We start from the raw sequence: 24,144 nt of genomic DNA on the forward strand, positions 1-24,144 counted from the left end.
AGGCCTCCGAGTCCACCAATTTATATGGCAGTAGTTGGTGGGCTAGCAGTTCCGACAAGCCAGCGGTCAGCCATTGGGCAAGAGGATTATCCGGCGTCATCATTTTTTTACGCTCTAACATTTGGGCCTTGGAAGCCTGCCTTGTGCCAGATGAACGCAATGACGGCAATGTGGAAGGTGGAGTCGAGGACAAATGAGAGGAGGGAGGTGAAGGAGAAGAGACAGGACGTGGAGAGCCAGGAGTGTGTCTTTGTGGGTTCTTATGGCGTTGCTCCCACTGGGCTCAGTGATGGGAGGCCAGGTGTCTTCTTAAGGCATTCATCCCTAGGTGAGTGTTGGGCTTACCGCGACTTATGCGTTGACAGCACAGGCTGCAGATGGCAACACTAATGTCAGCAGCTGACACGTTAAAAAAATCTCACACTGCGGAGCTATGTGCTGGCGTCCTGGGTCGCTCCAGATGTTACTGTGCCTGGTGGATGGCTCGCTCCAGATACATTTGCAGTCTGATTTTTGCCTCCTGTGCACTGCAAGTTCAGCCTGCTTCTCCTTCTTCTCCTCCCTATCTGGTGCACCTTTTACCTCTGAACTCCCCTCCTCTTCCTCCATCCATCAACACATCATCATCGTCACCTCCACCACCACTGACACTAGAGATCTTGGAGTAGGCAGCAACAGCGGGGACCACCCTCCTTGGGCTGATCTGGGTACTGTCATCAGACCGCTGGGTGGCGGCCGTTGATACCTCCTCTTCCTCATCCAATGCCAAGAATGGCTGCACATCGGTAAGGTCTGGGAATGGATAGAAAAATAATTCCTCTGACTCGAGTGGAGGGGCTATGGTGGTGGTGGTGTCTTTGGGGGTGCACACAGCAGATAGTGAGGAGGGTGCAGATACAGACGATGAGGAGGGTGCAGGAGCGGAAGTCTGATTGAACCACTCAACCAACTCTGGTGCATCCTTTGACATATGATCGCACGCACCTTCTCCAACCTCCCACTTAGCCTCCGGCCTGGTGCACCTGCCCGACCCCTACCACCCCTGTGGAACAGCCTACCTCTTCCTCTGCCTGTCATTTTCTAAATGACCCAGTGCCAAAGTCACTAGAGAAGGGCAGTATTTGTGGAAGCTAATATATGGCACGCCTCAATGAATTGTTAGTTAAAGCTGGTATATCACCTTTTAGCGGTAATTTTGTGGACGCAGGTATATGGAAAACCTCTATCACTATTTTGTGGAAGCTGATATATGGCAGGCCTCAATCAGTTGCTAGTTGAAGCTGGTATATAACCCTCAAGCAGTAATTTTGTGGACGCAGGTATATGGAAAACATCTATCACTATTTTGTGGAAGCTGATAGATCGTAGCCCTCAATCAGTATTTTCTGGAAGCATGCAAATGCACTATAATATACTTTCTATGTTAGAAAGTATATTATCAGTATATCACACCCCTTTGTGTATCACACCTATTGATAGCACAACATTACCAGTCCTTTAAATGACTTTTGTGGCCTTATTAGCTAGCGTTTGGTGTCCCTAAATTCCTAATCCTAACAGTTAACACTTTCTGACAATGTTTTGAGATATTGGTAAGTTCTTTTAATTAATGTATAATCACCCTAAGCAGAATAGGACCCTTAAAATATAACTTTTATTATTTTGTTAAAAATTATGCCCCATTTTGGTGGCTGATAATGATACTTACATGGGCAGACCTTAGGCCGTCCACTTAGTACTACACATATAGCAACCACCACAATTGTGACAAATACACATAATGCAACAACAAACAAAAATAGATAAAGGGGAAGGTCATTCCATGTTGAGTTAAGGCGGCTAATATCTTCCTATGCAGGGAACCTTTCCCTAGTACAATCCTACTCTAGCCTTTGCCCAGGGACTACCCCTGATGGTGGGGTTTCCCTGTCCTCGTGCCTCCCCTACTTTCCCTATATCACCCTAGCAGTGGAGGTGAATACAAGGTTACATACATATGGCAATGATACTGCCTCAGCATAGATGTAAGTTGGCCAGAAATAAAGTGGTAACAGAATACCCTATAACAAAAATACCTCAATGCGTTTCGCCCACTCAGGGGCTCCTCAGGGGGTCTAGATTCAGATGATACATACAGTGTTTACTTCAATATAGTCACCATAAGGTACATTCCATTGTTATAACCAGGGGCGTAGCTAAAGGCTCATGGGCCCTCGTGCAAGAGTTCAGCTTGGGCCCCCCTTCCCTCAGTGCTTTGTGGCCAGGGGCAGGGGAGCACAAGGCCTTCGTGCTGAATGAGGCAGAAATTGAAACGGCACCCCCGCCCCATGCCAAATACTTGACCTAACCCCTTCCCTCCTGTCAGAGGTCTAACTTGAACAACATGCACTTTCTATAATACTGGTGTCTTCATATGCGGCACAAGGGTCGTTGGGCCCCCTCAGGCTCCTGGGCCCGGTAGCGACTGCTACCTCTGCACCCCCTATAACTACGCCCCTGGTTATAACTGTTGTCCTGAATAATGATGCGGACATCACAATTAATGAGACAGACCATATATGCTGGAATCTGTATACATCACTAGCTCATGTTAGATGGCAGAGATGCTGCTAGTAGAAGATCACCATTCCTGTCATGACTGCCTCCTCCCAAGGGCTCGATGTGGCAGTGCTAACAGCCTGTCCCTGCTCCAAAATGCAACCTATCCCTACACTCGCAAAACACATAACATAAAATGGCTGCCAGATCGGGTTCTGTTATAGGGTTGGGGGTGTGTCCATGTGCTGAAACGTCTCGATTGGCTGTCCTGTCCCACCTGATGGATGTTTAATGGGTCAAAGTTCGGCTCAATGCAAAAGAATATGGAGCTCGTGGACATCGCCATATGTTCGCATGTTTGGCAGATCGCAAAAGGCCATCACTAACAACAACACAAACTTAATGCTGACACCCTCTCCACTCTGTCAGGGGGGATCTACTTGTATAAGCGTTTGTTACAGCACCCCGGCCAAAAAAAGGGGTTAAAACCGTTTCGGCGATCTTCCCCTTCCAGAGCTACAGGCACAGCTACTTACAGAACACCAAACTCCCGAACGGCATACAAGGGAATGCTCCAAACTCCCGAACGGAATACAGCATAGCACTCCAAACTCCCAAACGGAACCTCACAAATAGCTGCTAGCAGACGAATAGGAAACGCACCCAAGCAGCTTACACTCCTAGCAATCAGTCTCTTACAGCATACAGTGAATCCCCCCCAAGAACGAGACGAGGCTCTGTGTTGAGGGTCAAGCAGTGGACAGCCAGAGCTGTGTGTTTATTATTCTTATACACATTCTTACACATTAGTACCACCCACAGAGTTTTGTAAAACAACCAGTAACCCTGTACAATACACTCAGACACTCCCACGCAAAATCCTCCCCTCTGCCTGTGATACAAGTACCTTACACAATGGGTTGATGTAATTATCACAGGCAGGAGAATACACAGTGTTACACAATGTCTTCTGTCCTGGAGACAATTGGGAAGTAATCCAATTTATCTCCAAGGGCAGAGGCAAAACTCCATTAGCCACATGGCAGCAAAAGACAATAAAAGACATAAGAATATTTAACTGTGCAGCTATTGCATAAAACATAGACATTTAACATATCCCCAGATAGCTCAGGTCTGAGTGCATTCAATTATTAGGTGAATGGCACTCAGACTACACGAATACAGTTCAATTGACATGGAGCCAAATTCTTTCACATAGTCTTTGCAGGGGAAAATCAAGCGTTTCAACATGGGGCCATAGTCTAAAGGAAGCAGGCGGGCAACCAGGCTTCTGCAATGTAATGTGGCGAGATTGGTCTCGTCACAGCGTTTAATAGAACAGGTTCTCTAGACATCTATGTGAAATCAGCTGACACGGTGTAAAAGAAGTGCGCTTTTTCACGCTATAGTAGGATCTTGGGCCTCTGCACGGTTCTTTATACTTGACGTTAACATCGACCTTTATACCTGATGTTAACATCGACCTATATGCCACCTATATGGCAATAAAAAAATCTTTTCATGTTTTAGCCAGTCATTCGGGTCAATGTCCCGTATAGATCTGGCGTTCGAGTCCTGAGAATGAGATATGAGCCCCACGGAATCTCGGATCACTCCCCAGTTCTTGTTGTGTTTAAGGAGGCTCCAAATATAGGTAGAACCTTTAAACTGAACCCGCACTGGTTTGATGTGATAGGGGAGCAATCCCGAATAGACCAAGATATTCGGGAATTTTGGGACCTTAATGTAGGATCGGCACATATTCACTATGTGTGGGACGCTTTGAAGGCTCATATAAGGGGATTATACTTTAGTAAAATTAATAGGTTTAGAACGGAAGTACGGCGCAGGGAACAACAATTGACAGACTTAATAAGGAGTCTACGCGCCGCATTAATTGACTCCTATACGGAGCAATCTATTAAACAGTTAAAAGAGGCCAATTTACAGCTTAAGACGCTCCTTTATAAAAAAGCACAACATAAGCTCCTATTTCAAGGCCAGAATCGTTTTTGCGAATCTGGTAAAACGGGCAGGTTTTTGGCTCGTCTGGTGGCCAACCAGAGAGAGTCTACCAGTATAAGAGAAATCAGGAACTCACAGGGTGTTGGGGTGAACTCTGCAGAGGAGATAAGGGAGGAATTTGGGAGATATTACTCTACCCTCTATAAATCTGAGTCTATGTTTAGTCGCACCGTTATGGATCAATATCTTCAAAAATTAGAACTCCCCCAGTTATGTTCTCAAGATAGAGAGCGCTTGGACTCCCCTATTCTGTTAGAGGAACTCCAGGCGACTCTTCCCTCTCTAAAATATATATCAGCCCCTGGATCAGATGGATTGCCGTTTGATCTATATAGGTACCACGCTAGCGCACTTTTGCCGATCCTGCTTCTAGTCCTGAATGAATCTCGCGCATGCGGTTCTTTACCTCCATCATTTGGGGAAGCAGTGATTATTTTGGTCTTGAAAAAGGACAAGGATCCGTGTGATATGGGATCATATAGACCCATATCACTTCTGAATACAGATTATAAGATTTTCGCCAAAATTTTGTCTAATCGTCTAAAGAGGGTTATAGCGGGTTTGGTTCACCCCAATCAGACGGGATTTATTCCGGGACGGCAAATACAGATGAGTCTATATAGGGTTTACTTGAATCTGTCTGTTGGGGGTAGTATAGACCACTCCATTCTGTCTTTGGACGCCGCAAAGGCGTTTGACAGGATGGAGTGGCCTTTTTTGTGGGCTACAATGTCCCATTTTAGCATTGGGAATCCCTTTTTGGAAATGACTCAAATGCTATATGCACATCCTGTTGCATGTATTAGTGTCAATGGTATTAGATCTTCCCCCGTTACAATGCAAAGAGGGATGCGACAGGGTTGCCCCCTCTCTCCTCTCCTTTTCGCTCTCTTTATTGAACCATTGGCTTCTCGGATTCGCTGGGATAGCCGTATAGACGGTTTTGGAGTAGCGGGAGTGGGCGATAAAATAAGTCTATATGCCGATGACGTGATTCTGTTTCTGGATCAGGGGTGGAAAATTCTCCCGTACGTCATAGAGGTAATAGAAGATTATGGTAAACTATCAGGCTATAGAATCAACTGGTCAAAATCATCGCTCCTCCCGCTAAATCGGAAAGCTGTAGACGAGGGGAGGCGAGTCCGTGTTTTGGTCCCCAATGACACATTAGATTATTTGGGGGTTAAGATTGGCCTCCCTATAAATAGGTTTTATGATCTTAATCTGGCCCCTGTTCTGAATAAAGTCAGGGACAAAATCTGCGCTTGGCGGAAGCTGATACTGGCACAGACGGATCGAATAGCCCTGATTAAAATGATTATCCTCCCGATAGTTTTATTTCCGTTGTGTGCCTCCCCCATCTGGATAGAAGATATTTTCTTTCATAGGTTAGAGGCTATGATCAATGATTTAATTTGGGGAAGGAAGAGGGTTCGTATAAAGCAGAGATATCTATGGTTGTCGGAGGTAGATGGTGGGCTGTCATTACCCTTTTTTCAAGGTTATTATTTGTGTGCACAGATTCAGCGTTGTTGCTGTTCTAAGGAGAGTTTACTTTCACGATATTTGACTAAAGTTTTTGATAAACCACTTGATAATATTTTTGCATGTTTGGAGACTGGGTTTATGGGAATGAGGAGGTCCCTGCTGATCCCGTGCTCACTGCAGAGGGTCTGGAACAGACTGAAGAAGATCCTTAAATCTTCCGGTCCGTTTGTTTTCACCCCTCTGTGGGAGAACAGGGGGCTGGAGGTGTTCTTCAAAATTACAGATTTTGGTTATTGGGTACGTAATGGTATCAACAGGGTGTCTGACCTTTTTTATATGGGTCGGTTTAAATCACTTTTGGAATTTGGTTTTATCGATAGCTCACCATTAGATTTATTTATGTATTCACGTTTGAAACATATATTTGAAGCTTCTAGGAATAGAGGCCCCTTTTATCCACGAGAGAATATATTTTTTGATTTTTGTGACGCTCAGAAGTATGAAAAAGTGAAGTTATCCAGACTTTATGCAAAACTCTGAATTGCACTGGCAACTGTAACACCTTTCAAAAGCACAAATAAGTGGGAGCAAGAGCTGAATTGCCCCCCACTACAGTGGTCTACTATTTATAGGAATGTGAGAAAGGCGTCAGTTTCCAGTGCGCACAGGTTAATCCAATTTAAGATCCTCCACAGACTTTATTATACGCCTAAAATCCAAGGAAAATTTCCCCAAAATAAAGATCGGGATTGCTGCTGCTCCAAATGTGGATATATTAATGCGGACTATGTCCACTTGCTTTGGAGCTGCAGCAAAATAAGAAGCTATTGGGATGAGGTTTTCGCTACCCTACAAAGGGAGAGCTCAATGAATTATAACCCGGGGGTTTTGATAGTGCTTTTTGGAGAATGTGGAAGTCCCGGCCCAGGTCAGACGGATTTGGACGCGGGGATTGATGGTCGCTAAAGCTATATTGATAAAGTATTGGGGCTCTGTCTCCCCGCCCTCAACAAGGGAGTGGGGGTCATATCTTCAAAAAATTAGAGTCTATGAGGACATTGAAAGGAAACGGAGAATTACAGGCAGATCTACATAGCCATAATTAATATTATTTTACACATTGATGAATGGAGTGGACGGCAGCCAATGGGGGGGGGGGGTGGATATAGATATTATTATATATTGTCGTGAGGGTGTTCTTAGGATGTTGTAAAGATTTTTTTCTTTTTGTAAGGACTTTTATGATTGCCATGTTAGGCATACCGTTGTGACTATTACTGTTTTATGTACTAATATCATGATGTGGAAAATAAAAATATATATATTTAAAAAAAAAAAAAAACATCGACCTGTAAGGCTGAGATCACACTTGAGTTTTTGGTCAGTTTTGGCCCTGTAACTGCCCAAAGAAGTGAAGTGTGCAGTGATTCTAAGAGCGACACCTGTCATCTGCGTGTCATACTGACTTACAGTATTAATATCCAGCTGAATTAATATATAATTTATGAAGGGGTCATAAAGTACAGAAGGTTCCAGCAGAGTTGACCTTTTAAAACGTAACTTTTACTGATTTAATCAAATAAAATAAAACCACCTTTGTGATTCACCAGTGAAACAAATTGTGAAACAAACGATATACAGATATAAACACTGTTTACACGGGATAACCAACCAGTGATCTGGTTATAGAGGTATGGTGTACAAAGGGCAGTATACAGGGGAGTATGTAGATAACTAGTCTGTCCCTATACTCGCCCTGAATCACTACTCAGCCCAGGGACGTCCCCTGATGGTGGAGACTCCCTGTCCTCGTTCCTGGACTGACTGCCCTATGTATACCCTCCTCTCAATAAGTGATATCTGGCTGTCCCGCATAGATAACGGACATTAACTGTGTCACAGCCAAACGATGCCTGTGTAATACACAGCCCACATAGATGAAAAACTGAGACAAATAATATAAAAGTGCAGAGGGAAAGATAAATCCTACAGCACCATTATGAGAAGCCTAGAAGGAAAATTTGATGACACAATGTTCCCAGGCTATTACTCATCAATACCCCGACGCGTTTCCCCTATTGTTAGGTTCATCAGGGGGTCAGAAAACAGTCATGGGTAAACCGTTACATAAATAGATATTCAAAAGATATACTCATGATACATATGGAGAACATAGGATCGGATACGCAGACGTTGATGTAAATGTGGGACCAAACGGACCATATGATATATCCCACCTGTAAATGAAAGTTAGAGACATATCAAAATAAGCCCTCATGTAAGGTTACTAATATTCCAACCCACAAGGGGGTCACTTACTTATATTCATGGTCTGCCAGCTTGGTCAAAAAGCCCATTTAGATGAGGCCATATTATCCAAAGACTGAAAAAACATATATAGTGTAAAATTCCATTTCATGCCAAAGTCCAGATAAGTCGATCAGAAGCAGACCAAACGGTCCCCACTTACATTTCTCTGGCGTTCCGACAGCTTCCTATGTCTCCAGATGGATACACAAACCGAACTGCCTACCTCTTTAAATACCGCCTCCTCAGCTGTTTTGAATCTGGCGCTTTACAAAACGCCATACGCGTCACTTCCGGTTTCCTAAGGTCTCTGATTGCATCACTTCCGGTCTATGGACCGCACGTGTACCGCACTTCCGCCAAATGGAACGCAGCCGGACGTCACATCCGGTTCCACGATATTGCCGGCTGATAATCTATTCTGGCCAGCAATAAGCCGCGCCTCCACCATCAAATGGATCGCAAACAGAGATGGTATCCGATCCTGTGGAACGCATCACCCTATTCAATCAGGTACAAGGTTCAAAAGACATTCCATCTATGATATTAATTCACCAGATAGGTGGAGGCATATCAGGTGATGAATTTAATGTGATATATATTAATACTGCCTGTAATAAGTACATTGCAGTCTCATATATCCACAAAGCGACATTGTTATTAGGGAGTAACCTACAGAGACGAGTGACTTATATTCAGCTAGATCAGCGCAGATAGCATTAGATTAATTACATATTGAGGATAATGGAGCATATGGGAGGGGGGGGAGGTCGGTAAGGGCCATAACTTGATAGAGAAAAAAGATGTTACACAATATTTCACTTGCGGTGCATGCCCAAGATGAAAGGCACCACTAAGCGTATATTTAATAAATAGCGCTTAAAATTTAATATTAGGATGCAAAGGTATCCTAGTCTTTTTATCCTGATTTGTATCTTCGCCGAGTAGGCTCATCCGTGTTCAGGGAGAGCACGCTGAGCACATATTCCATCCAACCTGTTCATAAGAAGCATGAGAAGGTGAGCCTTTCATTGATGCCAAGGGGTGCCTGGCATTTAAAACGGTGGATCCAGACACACTCTTTTTGGAGAATTTTGCGATCCCAATCGCCACCCCTTGGAGAAGGGGGGATAGCCTCCAAAATGGAGAAACTAAGACAGTTGGGGTCGCCGCCATGGATATCATTGATGTGTGTTGCGACCAGGGTGATTTTTTTCTTGGCCACATCATTTACGTGCTCACAAATCCGCCGTCTGACTTCCCTAACCGTTTTTCCTACATAATCCATAGGACATGGACACTGACATATATATACTACCCCCTTGCTCTTACAGTTAAAGAAGTCCCTGATTTCATATGTCTGACCAGTAACTGAGCATCTAATGGATTTAGCAGTGGAAATAAATAGGCATGCTTTGCATGAGCCGCATTTAAACATGCCACATGGCTTTCGATCGAGCCATGTTCCCACTCCACTAGGTGTTGTGTAGTGGCTGTGGACCAGCCGGTCTTTAAGGCTCCTCCCCCGTCTGTATGTAACACTAGGTTGTGCAGTAAGTACATCCTTAAGATCCGGGTCCATATGTAGGATAGGCCAGTATCTTTTGAGGATTGAAACCACCTGGCTATCTGCCGAGTCAAAGGTCGAGATGAGTCGTATTAATTGTTGTCCACTTTCTGTCCTAGATTTAGGAATAAGAAGTTTAGTGCGATTTTTCTCTAAGGCATTTTGAAAAGCGCCCCCAAGGACCGTCTGGGGATAACCCCTTTCCTTAAATCTCATCTGGAGTTTTTTAGCCTCACCCCAAAATGCCCCATCCTCAGAACAATTTCTCCGAGCACGGAGGTATTGGCCCCTGGGTATGCCACGTTTTAGTGGTGTAGGGTGGTGACTTTCCCAGTGTAGCAGTGAGTTGGTTGCGGTTTCCTTCCTGTACATGTTCGCAGAGAGTTTATCACCCTCTTTCGTTATGCGGACATCCAGAAAAGGGATAGTAAAAGGATCAGATTCAAAAGTAAACCGCAAGCCAACATCATTGCTGTTTAAGGCCATTACAAATTCTCGGAGTTCCTCTGACCCACCTTTCCATACCATGAAGATATCGTCAATGTATCGTGTCCAGAATATGATCCTATCAGACCACCAAGGATCAACATCCGGAAACACGTACATATCCTCCCACCAGCCCAGGAAGAGATTGGCGTAGGTCGGGGCACACGAACTCCCCATTGCCGTCCCCCTGAGCTGGTGGTAGAAACGACAGTTAAAAAGGAAAAAGTTGTGGGTCAGAGTAAACTCGAGAAGTCTGAGGATGAAGGCATTATGAGTTCTGCAATGGATGTCCCTTGTTTTTAAAAAGTACTCTACAGCAAATAGACCTTTGTTGTGCGGGATTGAGCTGTAGAGGGATTCGACATCCACACTTGCCAATATGCATCCAGGGTCCACACTGATCGTCTCTATCTTACTGAGGAAGTCCATTGTGTCCCTCGTGTAAGATGGTAGGGCCACAACGAACTCCCTCAGCACACGGTCAATGTACACCCCGCAATTCTGGGTCAATGAATTGACCCCGGAGACAATCGGGCGACCTTTAAGGGGTGTAATGCCCTTATGGACATTGGGCAGACCATAAAAAGTAGCTATGGTGGGATGGGCCGGAAATAGAAAATCAAACTCTATAGTTGAGATGACCTTCTCAACTAATGCTCCAGTAAGGATATCTTTCAGGTCATTGGAGAATATAGTTAAAGGATTAGCGGGAAGTACTCTATAACCGTCCTTGTCTTTAAGGAGATCAAGACACATGTTCTGAGAGACTTCATGGTCCAAAATGACCAGGTTGCCACCCTTGTCTGACGGTTTAATCACAATGGATTTATCGTTTTCAAGGGATATCAGTGCCTGCATTTCAGTCCGAGACAGATTAAAATGACGAGGGGACACATGCTCTAGTTGTTCAAGGTCATTGACTACCATCTGATGAAAGATGTCCACACATTCATAGTTCATTGGTGGGGGCATCTTTCTACTACCGAGTTTAAGATCCGTATATGGACCCTGACCTGGGCGACGGCTACCTTCCTCCCCCAGTTGACATAACGAGTGTAAGGCAACAGAGTCGCCCTCACTGAGGCCAAGTTTTTCACAAGTTTGTCTGTCACTATCCTTGAAAAACTTGTGCCATTTAAGGCGTCTACTAAAGAGACTAAGGTCCTTCGTCCACGAGAAAAGGCAGAAGTTAGTAGTAGGCACAAATGATAGTCCCTTGCTGAGTACATGAAGTTCTATTGTGCTAAAGACACGTGATGTCAGATTCATAATCTGAAGACCTCCCTTCAGACCTTGTCCGCCCTGCCCCTGTCTCGTAACTGATATGGGGCCTGGCTTTTCTCTAAAAAAGAGGATGGTGGTACTGAGGAGGTATGGCTGGAGGAAGAGGCAGCAGAGTAGGAAGATGGTCCGGCGGGGTAACTCATACCACCTGCCCGACCCCTCCCAATGCCTCCACCCTTCTGCCATCGTCTACCCCTTCTTTTGGTTTGTGCGGCACCTCTACCTCTATATGTACCAGTTGATTGTTCAGTGTCAGAGGAGTCCACCTCTGATGTGGACACCTCGGACACTGTTAGCACACGATTGGTGGGTTGTTGAATATAGGCCCGGTTCTCCCTAAACTCGGCCAGGTCCCGAGTAAACTGTCTATGTTTTCTGTCTTTAATAAGACTCTCGAACCTTTTAACAGAGGTCTGAAGGGAGGTCTCTCGTCTCCCAAAGTCAGGGTCGTCCTTAAACGTAAGGGCGAGCTCAATCTGCTCTTGTAGACTGACAGCCGTTTTTTCAAACATTAATTTCTCCTCTTCCAGGAGGATCGTCATCAGATTAAGTGAACTGATAGTAAGTTGTTCCTCCCACCTATTCATTAGGGGCTGTGATGTTATACGCTCTGCCGGTCTCACCTGGAGACGAAGTCCCTTGGGGACGATTTTATATTCAAGATAACTCTCGATCGAGCGTACCTCCCACCAGGATTTTATATTCTCCTTATACCTATTATAGAGGTCCCAAAAGACCTGTTTACAGGTTGCTGATGTGCTCAGTCCAGGGATCTCCCTGTCGGAAAAAATATCTCTAGCCTCTTTGATTAGGGCCTCGGTAAATACAGTACCGGATAAAAAGTTGGCCATAACGTAATACAAAGAATAAATATCCAGCTGAATTAATATATAATTTATGAAGGGGTCATAAAGTACAGAAGGTTCCAGCAGAGTTGACCCTTTAAAACGTAACTTTTACTGATTTAATCAAATAAAATAAAACCACCTTTGTGATTCACCAGTGAAACAAATTGTGAAACAAACGATATACAGATATAAACACTGTTTACACGGGATAACCAACCAGTGATCTGGTTATAGAGGTATGGTGTACAAAGGGCAGTATACAGGGGAGTATGTAGATAACTAGTCTGTCCCTATACTCGCCCTGAATTACTACTCAGCCCAGGGACGTCCCCTGATGGTGGAGACTCCCTGTCCTCGTTCCTGGACTGACTGCCCTATGTATACCCTCCTCTCAATAAGTGATATCTGGCTTTCCCGCATAGATAACGGAAATTAACTGTGTCACAGCCAAACGATGCCTGTGTAATACACAGCCCACATAGATGAAAAACTGAGACAAATAATATAAAAGTGCAGAGGGAAAGATAAATCCTACAGCACCATTATGAGAAGCCTAGAAGGAAAATTTGATGACACAATGTTCCCAGGCTATTACTCATCAATAACCCGACGCATTTCCCCTATTGTTAGGTTCATCAGGGGGTCAGAAAACAGTCATGGGTAAACCGTTACCTAAATAGATATTCAAAAGATATACTCATGATACATATGGAGAACATAGGATCGGATACGCAGACGTTGATGTAAATGTGGGACCAAACGGACCATATGATATATCCCACCTGTAAATGAAAGTTAGAGACATATCAAAATAAGCCCTCATGTAAGGTTACTAATATTCCAACCCACAAGGGGGTCACTTACTTATATTCATGGTCTGCCAGCTTGGTCAAAAAGCCCATTTAGATGAGGCCATATTATCCAAAGACTGAAAAAACATATATAGTGTAAAATTCCATTTCATGCCAAAGTCCAGATAAGTCGATCAGAAGCAGACCAAACGGTCCCCACTTACATTTCTCTGGCGTTCCGACAGCTTCCTATGTCTCCAGATGGATACACAAACCGAACTGCCTACCTCTTTAAATACCCCCTCCTCAGCTGTTTTGAATCTGGCGCTTTACAAAACGCCATACGCGTCACTTCCGGTTTCCTAAGGTCTCTGATTGCATCACTTCCGGTCTATGGACCGCACGTGTACCGCACTTCCGCCAAATGGAACGCAGCCGGACGTCCACGATATTGCCGGCTGATAATCTATTCTGGCCAGCAATAAGCCGCGCCTCCACCATCAAATGGATTGCAAACAGAGATGGTATCCGATCCTGTGGAACGCATCACCCTATTCAATCAGGTACAAGGTTCAAAAGACATTCCATCTATGATACTAATTCACCAGATAGGTGGAGGATTATCAGGTGATGAATTTAATGTGATATATATTAATACTGCCTGTAATAAGTACATTGCAGTCTCATATATCCACAAAGCGACATTGTTATTAGGGAGTAACCTACAGAGACGAGTGACTTATATTCAGCTAGATCAGCGCAGATAGCATTAGATTAATTACATATTGAGGATAATGGAGCATATGGGGGGGGGGGGGAGGTCGGTAAGGGCCATAACTTGATAGAGAAAAAAGATGTTACACAATATTTCACTTGCGGTGCATGCCCAAGATGAAAGGCACCTCTAAGCGTATATTTGATAAATAGCGCTTAAAATTTAATATTAGGATGAAAAGGTATCCTAGTCTTTTTATCCTGATTTGTATCTTCGCCGGGTAGGCTCATCCGTGTTCAGGGAGAGCACGCTGAGCACATATTCCATCCAACCTGTTCATAAGAAGCATGAGAAGGTGAGCCTTTCATTGATGCCAAGGGGTGCCTGGCATTTAAAACGGTGGATCCAGACACACTCTTTTTGGAGAATTTTGCAATCCCAATCGCCACCCCTTGGAGAAGGGGGGATAGCCTCCAAAATGAAGAAACTAAGACAGTTGGGGTCGCCGCCATGGATATCATTGATGTGTGTTGCGACCGGGGTGATTTTTTTCTTGGCCACATCATTTACGTGCTCACAAATCCGCCGTCTGACTTCCCTAACCGTTTTTCCTACATAATCCATAGGACATGGACACTGACATATATATACTACCCCCTTGCTCTTACAGTTAAAGAAGTCCCTGATTTCATATGTCTGACCAGTAACTGAGCATCTAATGGATTTAGCAGTGGAAATAAATGCGCATGCTTTGCATGAGCCGCATTTAAACATGCCACATGGCTTTCGATCGAGCCATGTTCCCACTCCACTAGGTGTTGTGTAGTGGCTGTGGACCAGCCGGTCTTTAAGGCTCCTCCCCCGTCTGTATGTAACACTAGGTTGTGCAGTAAGTACATCCTTAAGATCCGGGTCCATTGACTTACAGTATTGTTTCACTACCACAGCAGACTCACTATGCATGTTGCTGCAAGGCACAGTGTTCTACACCACTATACAGGCTCTCTGCAGCCAGGAAATAGCAGTTTTTTTTTTACCGCGATTCACCACAAATTAATTTGAATAAAATCTTTTCGGAAAATCCGGCGAACCGACAAAATCTAATTTTTGAGAAATTGACTCATCTCTAGTTAACACTGAGGAGCTAAGCCTTCGCCATTGTTTGCTGTATAATTTTGTTGGCACCCTGCTCTCCCTGCTGAGATTGGAGAAAACCCTCTGATGCTGCAGTCAATAGCGATCGTGGCATCTTAGCAGTTCAGCAGAGGGAAAGAGCTCTCTATGTCCTTCAATCTACACCCCTCAAATGACTTCCAACAAATTATTTAACCCATTAAAATTAATATACTTTAATAATATTCCTTAAAAATTATCAAATCTACACCGGACGATAATCACTGAAGGTAAACTAAAATATATTGCAGCACAAAGCACCTGCAAGGTATATAGGGGATAAGGGAAAGCTGTCCCTATCGTCTCACCCTAATCTTGCTCAGCCCATGGACAACCCCTGATGGTGGGGATTCCCTGTCCTCGAACCTAGGCTGATCTAAACCTCACGTAGCCCTGATACAGTGATCCTAAGAGGGTAGAGAGGTAGGAAATTTCCTGCAAGATTAGGGTGAGACGATAGGGACAGCTTTCCCTTATCCCCTATATACCTTGCAGGTGCTTTGTGCGGCAATATATCTGAGTGTACCCTCAGTGATTATCGTGTAGATTTGATAATTTTTAAGGAATATTATTAAAGTATATTAATTTTAATGGGTTAAATAATTTGCTGGAAGTCATGTGTTTATACTAAACCCCTAGAGATCTTGTTATACTGAACTGCTGGATTAATACACCCCTCAAATGCAATTATCGAGGGCCAAGTAGTTGTCATGTCATCTGGAGGTCTGCTAAAGGACACCAGGCCTGCCATGTTACAGCACCTATTACACCCTGCCTTTGGGAGGATATCAAAAATATCTGTAAACATCCCTCTATATGCATTGTAATAGAAAAGTATTACATTATACAGTACAAGTGTTCAGGCTTCCTTAGGTGAATAGAATAAAATAGTTCCAGCACTTGAAATAAAACTCAGTTGTACTTTATTTCTTCTTGTAGCATATAACTCATATGGACACAAGCTTTCACCTCAGCATGGTTGAGGCGTTTCGAACACAGGTGTGTTCTTAGTCGTAACCTAAGGCCTCTTTCACACTTGCGTTGTCCGGATCCGTCGTGTACTCCATTTGCCGGAAGTGCCCGCCGGATCCGTAACACCGCAAGTGAACTGAAAGCATTTGAAGACTGATCCGTCTTCAAAATGTGTTCAGTGTTACGCTATTAAAGTCCTGGCTGCCATAGTAGTAGTGGGGAGCGGGGGAGCAGTATACTTACCATCCGTGCGGCTCCCGGGGCGCTCCAGAATGACGTCAGAGCGCCCCATGCTCATGGATGACGTGATCCATGCGATCACGTCATCCATGCGCGTGGGGCGCCCTGACGTCACTCTGAAGCGCCCCGGGAGCCGCACGGACGGTAAGTATACTGCTCCCCCGCTCCCCACTACACTTTACCATGGCAAACAGGACTTTAGCGTCCTGGCAGCCATGGTAACCATTCAGAAAAAGCTAAACGTCGGATCCGGTAATGCGCCGAAATGACGATTAGCTTAAGGCCGGATCCGGATTAATGCCTTTCAATGGGCATTAATTCCGGATCCGGCCTTGCGGCAAGTGTTCAGGATTTTTGACCGGAGCAAAAAGCACAGCATGCTGCGGTATTTTCTCCGGACAAAAAACGTTCCGGTCCGGAACTGAAGACATCCTGATGCATCCTGAACGGATTTCTCTCCATTCAGAATGCATGGGGATAATCCTGATCAGGATTCTTCCGGCATAGAGCCCTGACGACGGAACACAACAACTCAAGTGTGAAAGAGCCCTAAGGTGAAAGTTAAGTATACCAGAATCTGTCAACAAAAAGCAATGTTTTAAAATGTAGTACAACATACAGTATCAAAAATTATATAAATTTGGTATCTTAATATTCAAACAGGCATAATGTTACCATGTCATTTTTACGGTTCAGTGAACACCGTAAAACGAAGCACTGTTGTTTTTTTTTCACATCACCCTCAATTTTTTTTTTAAGTTATACAAGATATAAGTTATATATATATATATGGTGACATTAAAAAATCTAATGTAAGAATTGCTTGTAAAATTCTAAGCCTTCTAACGTCCTAACAAAATATAATGACATTTACAAAATGTTGCCATTAAAAAATCTAACTAAAAAACAATTCCTCATGGCTATCTCAACAGAAAAAATAATAAAAAAAAGTTATGGCTTTTGAAATGTGGAGATGAAAAAATAAATAAAAAATCACTGCATCTTTAAGTATCAAACTAGGCCACATCCTTAAAGGGTTTAAACAGTGTTTTTACGCAGATTATAATTAAGCTATGAATAAGCTACAGTTAAGGCGGACCTGTATCTCCTGCACACAAAACATTTAACATATTACATAACCCCTGTACCAGAATGGCATCACAAAGTCATACATTTTCGTGCAAACTCAAACATGTGTGACTGCCTCTTCTCGACCACGGTCACCAATTTTTTTTAAAAGTAGATATGGGCAGAGGGAATAGGACCTAAGAGGTCTCACATTTACGATTACTTATGCCAGTTTTCTGGCACAAGCAATGCCTGATACTTACACCAGCTCATAGCTGGGATAGCCTTCAGATTCAGGTACACAGAGGAGCCAAGATGCGCCAGAATTATTACAAGATGTGCGTCTTTTTATAATTTGTTGCATTGCGCACCACCACACTACTAATACTAATACACGAATACTATATGTTGCAAATTCCAAATGGATGAAGATAATCTGAAGGCATCAAAAAACTTTTGTGCTGAGGTCTGAATGCTAACAAAGGACCTACTGTTGCTTGACCCAAATATCAATTTCATCTCTTGTAGGATTTTGAAATCCACATCTGATTTTCATTATTTAATAGAATAAAAAACTTTGATTGTGTTTTAAAAAAAAAAAATGCAAATAAGCAATACAAAGCAATATAACCAGAACACTTAATATACTGTAGAAACATTACTGTCAAAATTTTGGTTTGTTTAAAAAAGATACATCATTCTACAAATATTATAATCTGCTTAAGGCCTCATGCACACGGCCATTGTTGTGTTCCGTTCCGCAAAATGGGGTTCCGTTGTTCCGTGTCCGTTTTTGTGTCTGTGTGTCTTCCTTTATTTTTGGAGGATCACCAGACATGAAGGAAAGTTAAAAAAAATCTAAGTCAAGTTTGCCATGCAAATGATAAGAAAAAAACTGACGCGGATGACAATCTTGTGTGCCTCCGCATTTTTTCACGATCCCATTGACTTGAATGGGTCCGCGAACCGTTTTCCGTGAAAAAAATAGGACAGGTTATATTTTTTGGACGGACTGGAACCACGGATCACGGATGTGGATGGCAAACGGTGCATTAGCCGAGTTTTCAACGGACCCATTGAAAGTCAATGGGTCCGCAGAAAATCACGAAAAACGGAACAACGGACATGTAATCAAACAACGGTCGTGTGCATGAGGCCTAAAGAGCACCTAACAGCAGGATCAACCCTCCTAAATCAAGCATACTGTTGGGTAAGGCTGATCCTGCTAATTAAAATATTTGTCTTATAAAAATCATTTTCAGAAAAAATAAAATAAAAATGTAATTCTTTAATCACCTAAGAACTTCAGTGCACTGAGGGGTGGGCTTAGCCCCTTGGTGCCCTTAGGTCCTCAGCTTTCCAGTGCTTGACATGCCCCTCATGGACTAATGGAAGCCAAGACTTTCCGAATGCACTCTAGCCTTGGTCCCAGACAGAGACAACAGATAGACCTGACCATGAGGTGAAGTTGCCCCTGATCAATGGAGTAAGCATAGTTTAAGCATAAAAAGGGATCGTTTTTGAACCATTTTGTAAAAAAAAAAGAAAAAACGGAAGTGGAGTGCTTTTAAAGATGCTGTTTGTTATCACCAGCTACTATCCTTTTATCCATAGCCAATCATGTCACTTTGCCATTACTAATGCCATCTTGGCATTGAAGATCTGGAATGAGCTTGCTGTCAGTTGGACAATATTAATACTTCTTAGGCTCCATTCACACGTCCGTAGTGTGTTTTACGGATCCGCAAAACAAGGCCACCGGCAATGTGCGTTCCGCATTTTATAGAATATGCCTATTCTTGTCCGCAATTGTCCGCAATTGTTCTATTTTTTTGGGGAACGGAAATGCGGACCCGGAAGTGAAATGCGGAAATAAATTGTGGGTGTGTGAATGGGGCCTTTATCAAAGGGAAAATAGATGTAAAAATAAAAGGTTGTTAAATGCAAGGCCAACAACTGGTGCATTTTGTAACAGAACATAATGCTTTTAAAATCAATATGATCTTATTTTGTTGAAATAAAAGCAATGGGGGCTGAAAAAACTGTCAGGGTGATCAAATCTTCAAAGCTGAAAGATGCGGCGTCACACAGTAATGCCAGACTGTGGGTGATGTCTATAGAAGCACCAAACTGTAACGTGTTATATCTGCAGTTAGAGGGTTAGTTATAGTGGATGCAGAGGTTATAGTAGCACCTAGAACATTGAAGGAAGTGCCCCTCCATCAAATTAGACACCAGTATAAGGCTACATGCACACGACCGTATGTGTTTTGCGGTCCGCAAAAAAACCTGATGACTTTCCGTATGGCATCCGTTTTTTTTTGCGGGTCCATTGTAATAATGCCTATCCTTGTCCGCAAACTAGAAAAAAATAGGACATGCACAATTTTTTTTGCGGAGCAACGGAACAGACATACTGATGCGGACAGCACACGGTGTGCTGTCCGCGTTTTTTGCGGACCCATTGAAATGAATGGGTCTGCATCCTATCCGCAAAAAAAACGGAACGGACACGGAAACAAAATACGGTCGTGTGCATGAGGCCTTATAAGTAGCAAATGGTACAATTTGCACTAGTTCATAGTTTTTTTTATTAAAGGGGTATTCTCATCACAGACAATGGGGGCATATCTCTTTGGGCTATTTTCAGCTGCCCCATAGAAATAAATGGAGCGCAGCTGCACATGCACAGTGCGCCCTCCGCCACCTTACCTACTCTGTTCTCGAAGCTATCAGACATTGGAGCATATCCCCATTGTCTATGATGGGAATACCCCTTTAAACTGTCACCGGTTAGAACAAATAATTTAACTTATCAATAGCTAACATTATACTGAGTAGTAATAATCATTAACCCCTTCCTGACCAATGACGTAATAGAACATCATAGTGGCAGGAGACTTCCCGCAATTTGACGTACTATTGCGTCATGCTGATCCTATCAGATGAACATGTCTCACAAAAAGCGAAATATAGAGCGATCCAAAATCATATGTACCCCAAAATAGTATCAATAAAACTGTCACCTTATCCTGTAGTTTACAAAATGGGGTCACTTTTTGGGAGTTTCTACTGTAGGGTGCATCAGGGGGGGCTTTAAATGGGACATGGTATCTAAAACCCAGTCCAGCAAAATCTGACTTCCAAAAATCATGCGGCGTTCCATTTCTTCTGCGCCGTCATGTGCCCTTACAGCAGTGTGCCACCACATGTGGGGTGTTTCTGTAAACTGCAGAATCAGGGTAATAGATATTGAGTTTTGTTTGGCTGTTAACCCTTGCTGTGTTACAGGAAAAAATTTAGGAAAATGGAAAATCTGCCAAAAAGTGAAATTTAGAAATTTCATCTCCATTTTCCTTTAATTCTTGTGGAATACCTAAAGGGTTAACAAAGTTTGCAAAATCAGTTTTTAATAACTTGAGGGGTGTAGTTTCTAAAATTCAATCATTCATGGACCTTTTCTTAAAAAATGTAAGAATTGCTTCTAAAATTCGAAGGCCCCTTTCACACGGGCGAGTATTCCGCGCGGATGCGATGCGTGAGTTGAACTGAATCCCGACCCATTCACTTCTATGGGGCTGTTCACATGAGCGGTGATTTTCACGCATCACTTGTGCGTTGCGTGAAAATCGCAGCATGCTCTACATTCTGCGTTTTTCACGCAACGCAGGCCCCATAGAAGTGAATGGGGTTGCGTGAAAATCGCAAGCATCCGCAAGCAAGTGCGGATGCGGTGCGATTTTCACGCACGGTTGCTAGGAGACGATCGGGATGGGGACCCGATCATTATTATTTTCCCTTATAACATGGTTAAAAGGGAAAATAATAGCATTCTGAATACAGAATGCATAGTAAAATAGCGCTGGAGGGGTTAAAAAATAAAATAATTTAACTCACCTTAATCCATTTGATCGCGCAGCCGGCATCGCTTCTGTGTTCTTTCTTTGCTGTGTGCAGTAACAGGACCTGTGGTGACGTCACTCCGGTCATCACATGATCCATCACATGATATTTTACCATGGTGATGGATCATGTGATGGACCATGTGATGACCGGAGTGACACACAGCAAAGAAAGAAGACAGAAGCGATGCTGGCTGCGCGATCAAGTGGATTAAGGTGAGGTAAATTACTTTATTTTATTTTTTAACCCCTCCAGCGCTATTTTACTATGCATTCTGTATTCAGAATGCTATTATTTTCCCTTTTAACCATGTTATAAGGGAAAATAATGCAATCTACAGAACACCAATCCCAAGCCAAGTTCGGGTTTGGGTACCAAACATGCGCGATTTTTCTCACGCGAGTGCAAAACGCATTACAATGTTTTGCACTCGCGCGGAAAAATTGTGCATGTTCCCGCAACGTACCCGCACCTTTTCCCGCACCTTTTCCCGCAACGCTCGTCTGAAAGAGGCCTAAGCCTTCTAACATCCTAAAAAAATAAAATGACATTTCCAAAATGATGCCAACATAAAGTAGACATATGGGGAATGTTAAGTAATAAATATTTTATGAGGTATCACTTTCTGTTTTAAAAGCAGAGACATTGAAATTGTAAACTTTTTGGTACATTTTGGATTTTTCATAGGTGAATATAGGTGAAATATATTGACTCAAATTTATGACTATCATGAAGTACAATGTGTCACGAGAACGCAATCCCAGAATGGCTTGATAAGTAAAAGCAAAGTTATTACCACATAAATTGAAACATGTCAGATTTACAAAAAATGGCCTGGGCAGGAAGGTGAAAATTGGCCCGGGGTAGAAGGTGTTAATACATTTTCCTGATTGTTTACCACTTTGACCACTGGCGGTAATCTTGTTTTGTATTGCTCTTTGTCTACAGCATTCGTACAGTGCTGAAGTTCTGAAACTCTGCAGTGTCCAGCAGAAAGGCTCGTTGTTGATCCAAGAAGAAAGCATTTCCCTTCCCCATCCCAAAAGAGTAAAATATGTGCAGCTGGATACTGGAACAGTACACAAGACACATATGTATTCGATTTTTGTTTTAAATCTGGATTTTTAATTGGTGCACACGTCATAATAATTAATAATAAATGTCTGACAAATGTAGCAAATACTGCAAACTGCCCGCAAGCAACATTTTCAAGGCACAGCCTATAGCAAGAGTTTACTTTTGTGAAGCAACCCATCTACTTTTGTTGTAACATTCTCAAAAAATAGTATGTATATATAATTTCCCCTTGTCGCTGGCTGTAGAGACCACATCATGCTTCACACATGTTTGCCCATAGATACATCCATAGAAATCTATTCACTGTTGCATTTCTTTTACATTATAACATACACTGTGCTATAAGCACCTTATTTGCAGTATATAGTGGGTAATTTACTATCAGATATACACCAGTTTTATCAAGTAGATCTGTCACTGATTGCAGCACAAAGAATATTTGCTCTGCAATCTGTGACTTTTCCCCGCTCAATTCAGGTGTAAAAGGGGGAGTGGGCAACTGTTTTAGGCCTCTTTCACACTGGCGTGCGGGCCGCGATACACAAGCACAGTTCGTGGGGCAACCGCAGCGGATCTCGGACCCATTCACTTGAATGGGTCCACGATCCGGCCGTTCCGCAAAAAGATAGGACATGTTCTATCTTTTTGCGGAACAGAAGTACGGGACGAAACCGCACGGAAACACTCCATAGTGCTTCCGTAGGGTTCCGTTCCGTGGTTCCGTTCCGCACCATTTCGCATCTCCGGATTTGTGGACCCATTCAAATGCGGTCCGCAATACGGCAACGGGGCGCACACGCCAGTGTGAAAGAGGCCTTAGACGTAGAAAATGGTCTAAAGTTAAGCCAGTAAGGAAGCTTGCTTACATTTAGGCCTCATGCACACGACCGTTTTTTTTGCGTTGTTCCGTGATCCGTCAAGTTTGCATTGAAAATGATAGGAAAAAACAGACACGGATCACGGACACGGATCACGGACGCGGATGACTATCTTGTGTGCATCCATGATTTTTCACGGACCCATTGACTTGAATGGGTCCGTGAACCGTTGTCCGTGAAAAAAATAGGACAGGTCATATTTTTTTCACGGACTGGAAAAACGGATCACGGACGCGGAAGCCAAACGGTGCATTTTCCGATTTTTCCACGTACCCATTGAAAGTCAATGGGTCTGTGAAAAAAACGGAAAACGGAACAACGGCCGCGGATGCACACAACAGTCGTGTGCATGAGGCCTTATACTGGTGGTGGATGCGCTGAAGATATGGAGAGGCCAGCACCTCTTCATTACTTCAGTGGGTCCACCGCCAGCGCTCAGGGTTATTAAGACCAGCGTCTAAAACGCCAGTCTTTATAAATGACCCCCATAATTTCCAACAAAACTTTTAGCTCAAATTCATAGATGTCGAAGATTTATTATTGTTTTCAAAGGCATAATGGGAGATAAGCTGTCAGTCTGCTCACTCTTATGTTACAATTACATGTGTAAACTCTTTATAGAAAAATATTCAAATGTATATTCCTCAAATGATTTATGTGAAATGTTTTTCCACATCATGATGTGTTTGTTGAAAGAAATACAAAGGTAATAAAATAGCAAGCAAGATCATTGTGGTTTCAGCGATATTTATAATGCGTCCCATAGTTCATCTTTTGAAAGTTA

The 24,144-nt window shown here is 43.2% G+C and overlaps 1 protein-coding gene across 1 annotated transcript in view; it reads left to right on the top strand.

Moving 5' to 3' along the window:
* LOC120989843 (alcohol dehydrogenase 1-like) overlaps positions 1 to 23,012 on the top strand; it is a 134,625-nt gene extending 111,613 nt beyond the window's left edge. The window contains exon 9 of the mRNA XM_040418199.1: positions 22,354 to 23,012. Within this exon, the coding sequence (XP_040274133.1) occupies positions 22,354 to 22,378 (25 nt within the window). The 3' untranslated portion in view covers positions 22,379 to 23,012. The remainder of the gene's footprint in view (positions 1 to 22,353) is intronic.
* Positions 23,013 to 24,144: the final 1,132 nt, after the last annotated feature.

This window comes from Bufo bufo, chromosome 2 (assembly GCF_905171765.1).
Source record: "Bufo bufo chromosome 2, aBufBuf1.1, whole genome shotgun sequence".
Taxonomy (NCBI): domain Eukaryota; kingdom Metazoa; phylum Chordata; class Amphibia; order Anura; family Bufonidae; genus Bufo; species Bufo bufo.